This window comes from Lactuca virosa, chromosome 5 (assembly GCF_052849685.1).
Source record: "Lactuca virosa cultivar CGN04683 chromosome 5, Lactuca_virosa_CGN04683_v6, whole genome shotgun sequence".
Lineage (NCBI taxonomy): Eukaryota > Viridiplantae > Streptophyta > Magnoliopsida > Asterales > Asteraceae > Lactuca > Lactuca virosa.
The window spans coordinates 423,460,874-423,466,888 of NC_136430.1; the positions used below are offsets into that span (position 1 = coordinate 423,460,874).

Below are 6,015 nucleotides of genomic sequence, written 5' to 3' on the forward strand. Positions count from 1 at the left end.
TTATTATTATTATTTTGATAAATTTATTGAATATATGTTATAAAAGAAACAAAAAAATGTTTTACAAAAGATCAATCATTGAAGATTTTTTCTTTTAAATGAAAAGATAGCGAAAAAGTAAATTTGCATGGGTTTTCGATTCTGTACCCTCTTTAAACTCAATTTTCGGTTGTCTGGTTTCCTTTTTTAAGCTTAAAAACTCATGTAAACTTCGATTCCATAATTTTGAGTTTGATTACGAATTAATTTCAAATCAAATGGTTAAACGACCCCTAAAATAACAAATTTGGAGTCTAAAAATAGAAAAATTTACCTTTTATTTCGTTTTTAATTACGTTTATTTTTTTGACCATGGAAATATATCATCATGGCTGCTCATGAGGTGTCCTTTTATCATCCCTTATTACTATTTTTATAGCTTTATTTTTCCTTATTTTTTATTTAAATATTATTTCTTATTTTTTTATTTTTCCCCCACTTTAAAACACTCATCAACGACACCCTTCATTCTCACACAAACAAATCCATTTTCCTCTAAACGCCAAAAAGAATGAAAATCAAAACGGCAGAACTCTTTTGCGCATCACCGGCCTCCACCGCCATATGCACCACCATGAATCAGCATGCCATGGTCCGCCGCGGCAGCGGCGGTTCCTCCACCCCAAGACCCATAAACCACCGCCACCATAGCTACTACAACAACCATTACCAGTTTGATTTTGGCGATAAACCCAAATTCAAAACACCTGCAATTCCTTGTACGTCTCAACAACATATTGATCCCAAGCCTTACGCTGCTTACCTCCAGAAAAGCAGAAAAAGCACCTCCACCACCACCACCGCCACCGCCGCCGCCACAGCGAAAAGTGGTGTTGGTAGTCGAAATGGCGATGAGAGTGATCGTGCGTTGGTAGCGAGAAGGAAAAGCAGTGCTGATTTGAATGATAGAAACTCTGGTCGAGGTTCTTCGTCTAGGTATCTTCTGAACAACCCCATTTTTGTGGCGGACTTGCAGGATTCCAATGGTGTTTGCAACGCCGGCGCACTGGTTGTTAGTGAACCAGTTTGGCCGGATTACCATGATCATTCACCGATGATCAAGAAGTCTTTGTCGTCGGGAAGGTCTCGTGGAACTGATTCGCCGGCGTTGATAAAATCAAGATCGTCGTCGACGTCAAATCGATTGGATGCTCCGGTGGAATCTCTTGGTTCGAAACTTTCGAGATCCCGTTCCCGTGATCAGGTGTGTGAATAGCTGTTCAGAATAAAAGTGGATTTTGTTGTTGATTATTTAATTATTTAAATGATTTAATAATCCAGAATTTGTTTTTATTAATTTTTTAATTCAGATAAACCCAATCTTTTTTGGTCTTTTAATGGTCAAACGGATTGGTAAAACACTAAAATGAGTAAATTAAGGGTCAATTCAATTCAACTAAAAATCAGTTATTATAAATTAGAAAATATAAGATGTCGTATGCATTTGATATTTTAAATGAAAATTAGAAAATATCTTAAATAGATTAAAATTATGTTTCAGAATACAAGAGATAGATTAATCTGTTAAAAGATTTGGATTATTTGGTTATTAAAAGAATTAATTAGTAAAGCTCAAATTATAAGTTAACACTTTTGATTTATGATTCTAGGTATTTTATTGAATACATTAATAAATTTGAAATATAATTTATAATATAAAAAGATGAATGACAGATTAATATTGTCCGTACTTTCTCAAACTCAAAGATTCGGTTGTTCGAATCTCATGGTTAAATATTATCGATAAGTTACCATATCGAGGAATAAATATTTTATTTATTTAAACAGGATTTTGTTTTTAAATAATAATTTATAATAACTACTTATTTTTGCAGGTTGTTGAACTTAGGGTGTCGATTCATTGCAAAGGATGTGAAGGAAAAGTACGAAAACATATTTCTAGAATGGAAGGTAATGTTTTTCCTGTAATATATATGAATTATTATGTATTAAAACGTAAAAATTAGTTAATCGTAATTGAAATAATATTTTTCAACTAAAAATACGTATTTCAAATCTAAAATTATTTAATGTATGCCATAAATCGTGATTTTGATCTATATATCATGATTTAATAATTCCTTTTGCATATTTTATGGGTCATTGATAAAGATCGTTTCTCACACTTCACACCAATTTTTACAATCTGTTTCAATTTTAATTTTAATTTTCAGTATCAATAAAAAGCACTTTTGAGATATTTATGTAGTATGATATTACAGTTTTTATTAACATTAAACTTTTAAAATAAATTAATAAATAATTAAAAAATATTCTTAAATTTATGTACATCTTATTATAACCAATAATCAAAAAGTAATCGATCTAGACCAAATAAACAAAGCATCCTCACCTTCAAATAAATATCATGACCTAAAACCCAAAAAAATTCTATTCATTCAAACAAGTTTTCTTTTGATTGTTTTGTGTATATTATTATTACTAGAAAAAAAAAGCATAACTATTAACCGAGTTTTGATAATTTTGAAAGAAAAACATAAGTATTCAACTAAACATTTTGGGGTCACTGCAGGAGTGAAATCATTCCACATAGACTTGGAATCGAAGAAGGTGACTGTGGTTGGAGACGTAACTCCATTGAGCGTTCTTTCTAGTATTTCAAAGGTCAAGAGCGCACAATTGTGGCCTTCTCCTTCTCCATCTTCTTCCTCTTCGCCTTTCATTGCCATCGGATACTAAATTTGCACATTTGTGTTCTAGTTTTTTTATTTCTTTTTTGTAATGAAATATTTTATATTTTTCAATACTTACAAGAGTGCATTTTGTGGAAAAGAACCCTAGAAGTTCTTACTTGACCAAGGTATATGAGAGCATTACTAGTAAAACACCTACTCGGGTCAAAGAATTTCTTGAGTGCTTTAGTAGCTTTGTTAGAAAATACGAAAATGTTTCGGGCTATAGTAATATATAGTTAGCCTTTATTGGATAAGGTATGAGTTACTAAGTATATATTTATGTAAATGAGGCTCGTAACACAAGTTTTCTCTTGTCCAAGGAATTTCTTGAGTTTACGAGCCCCAAAGACTTATTTTAATCAACCTCTTGTTTATAGATTCTTTGTCCTAGTATCTTACTTTTCTTTTACCAAAAGTTAATCAATGCCCTAAAGGCGTAGTACAAATTGTTTTGGAATGATATACTTGTAAAATTAGTCAAGTGTTTGAGCTTTAGCAACCTGAGTATGTGTTTTAATAACAATATGGATTGGGTTTTTTTGTGAACTCTAAGTTGTTATGTCAGTAATATAGTAAGTCGTTGTGTATGTGATTTACATTCCATATTATGTTCTTGGGTGGATTTGTGAATAGGAGTTTTAGTTGTAATTGTAGATTGAGTTTCTTGTAAACATTCCAACTATTATGTCAATCATCTAGTAGAAACTTGTGTACATCATTTATATTTTTTTCTGATGTTATTAAAATACCATGGTGTGAACCATTTTAAGGGTTTTTAGTATTAGTGTACATAAATTTTGTATTGTAGACTACCTCTATTCTTTAATTTATGTATATTAATCCAAAGTCTAAGCACATTAACATTATGTATTTAACACCTAAGTGAAATTTCTTATAAAATAAATTAGTTTCTAAGATTAAGTTAAATATAAATAATTGATTTAAATTTTTAATTTTTATTAAATTAAAACAATTAAACTATAAACTTAATTAACAATTAACTAAAAGTTAAAGTCAAAAGGTTTAATTTAGAGCTAAATATTGACACTTGAGTAAATTTATTTAACTAGAATATGAATTTAATTTGTAATAATTTTAATATCTATGGTTAATATATATGTTAAAGGAATCAGAACATGTTAAATAGAATGTCATCATAGGCTAAACGAAGAATTAGAATATTGACGGGTCAATCTTGCTAATTATTAAAGTTAATGTATGATCTTTTACTTAATTTACTTAACTAGGTTATAGACCTAAAATTTCAAAATAAAAAGTTTCTACTGTTAATATGGAAATTATGAAGGGCTAATGCCATAAAAGCCCCCAAATTTTCAAGAAGTGTTCGGTTATGTCCTAAGCCCATTTTTGTGTCCACAAAAATTGCCTACTTGGGCAAAAATTGTTATAATTGCTCTCTTTTCCTATTTTACCCTTCTATGGCATTAGGGGATGTTTGGTTCTAGGATTAGAATCTGTTTGGTTTGCTCAAAAAATTAATAACCCAGAAAAAGATAAGCTATGAGTCGAACTCGGGTCTCACCCACACAAATCAAACACTCTAATCACCTCGGCCATAGAACTAATTATGTTTAAATCGTCGAAAACGTGTATATATAACCTAACGTGGACCGACAATCTTCACCATCGTCTTCATCACCACACACCATCAGAGAAACCCTAGCCACCACCATTATCATCGTTGCGATTTCAGAGGGTGCGCATCATGCTACCACCACCACCATCTACATGATAAGACGATTCCATTCCGACATCACTACCGCCATCTACATGCGAAACCCATATCGACATTCTGGCGCAGGTGAATGCTGTGAAGGTGAAGACAATGGTGAGAAGGATGATGAACGACGAAATAGAGGTTGTGCAGGCCTGTGTCGATCTGTAACCATAGTGGCGGCTCCATGCGATGGTTTTGCGAAAGTTACAGGTCGTCAGAGGTTACAGGTAATCAGAAGTTCAAGATACTCATCGCCCTATTGATCGGCGACGTAAACTCAGGTGTTCTTCTCGTCGCCATAATCGAGGTCGCGAATTGTTGAGAGCTGGTAGTGGGTGTTGGTGGTGGTGGAAGCAATATGTTATGTATAATAAATAAGCCAAAAGAATATCAAACAATGCCCAACTTGGTGGATAACATGTTGCATTTTTTCCCGAAGGTTGCGAGTTTGAAATTTGGTATCGTCTTTGTTCGAGTTTACTTTTTTAAGCAAACCAAACATACCCAAATCCTGAAACCAAACACACCTTAATACCATAAAAAGGTAAAATATGAAAAGGGGTAAGAATGACAATTTTTGCCCAAATGTGCGGCTTCTATGGACATAAAAATGGACTTAGGACATAATCAAATATTTCTTGAAAATTTGTGGACTTTTATGGCATTTGCCCAATTATGAAACCAGTGATAATAAGTGGAAGTCGTTTTCGCATTAAATCTAAAACTTGGAAGCTGGGGGATCTATTTTGCCAAAAACTGAAAGTTTAGATCTCCTAACCTCAAACCCTACCATCTCCATCCATTTAAAACTCGAGACGAAACTGTATCTTTATTAAGAGAAATTGAATTAGAGGATGAACTAGTGATTAATTTCAAGTTTCAACACATAATTCAAGTAACAAAGTTAGTAAGGTAGTTGTTTCTTCACTCATTGTCAATTGAACATTCAATTATGGATGGACTCTCTTTGATTTATTCAAATACAAAATTAGGGATTTAGTTATGTAATTCAATGAGTTAATATGTAATTGTAGTGTTCTAATGAGAAACTATTGTAAGAGTTCATTTTTTACCAAAATTAGATTACGAAGCTTTGATATGTGAATTTTATGACCCTATCTTCATGAATCATCCATGCAACAATAGGAATACTATTTTAATGATGAATCACGCTTAGTAATGTGTTTTGAAATAAAAATTTATTATACTAAATCAAATTAAGGGTTCAATTAGGTTAAAAGTGAGTTTTGGTGTCTTAATGGAGTTCCAAGAATATTTTTGAGAAACACTCATGGATTTATTGGAATTTGAATTTAAACATGATAATAATGTTTTAATATGTTTAGAAGTTAACTTGTACCATCATCCTTAATGGAAATCATGTGAGAAAATTTAGTCTAATGATTAGCTTTTGAGTTTAAACAAGTTCATTCTCGTTATACGAGTCTTCTGAATACCAAGGAAAGTATCTGAATGCCAAGGAAAGTAATATCATGTTTCGTACACAGGTTTATAGTCAACTGTCTTTTAATTTGTTATCGA

General features: G+C 31.8%; 1 protein-coding gene across 1 annotated transcript; it reads left to right on the plus strand.

The window, feature by feature from the left end:
* Nucleotides 1-490: 490 nt before the first annotated feature.
* LOC145112655 (protein SODIUM POTASSIUM ROOT DEFECTIVE 3-like) lies at nucleotides 491-2,835 on the plus strand. Its single transcript, XM_079048794.1, has 3 exons — nucleotides 491-1,243; nucleotides 1,875-1,950; nucleotides 2,573-2,835. Exons 1-3 carry the CDS (start codon nucleotides 551-553, stop codon nucleotides 2,737-2,739), a joined length of 936 nt encoding a protein of 311 aa, XP_078904920.1. The 5' UTR covers nucleotides 491-550; the 3' UTR covers nucleotides 2,740-2,835.
* Nucleotides 2,836-6,015: the final 3,180 nt, after the last annotated feature.

Excerpts from the sequence above, each read along its gene's own strand:
- LOC145112655 (XM_079048794.1), top strand. The coding sequence starts at position 551 with ATGAAAATCAAAACGGCAGAACTCTTTTGCGCATCACCGGCCTCCACC. Across the intron at positions 1,244-1,874 it reads GATCCCGTTCCCGTGATCAG|GTTGTTGAACTTAGGGTGTC; the intron begins GTGTGTGAATAG and ends TTATTTTTGCAG. Across the intron at positions 1,951-2,572 it reads ACATATTTCTAGAATGGAAG|GAGTGAAATCATTCCACATA; the intron begins GTAATGTTTTTC and ends GGGTCACTGCAG.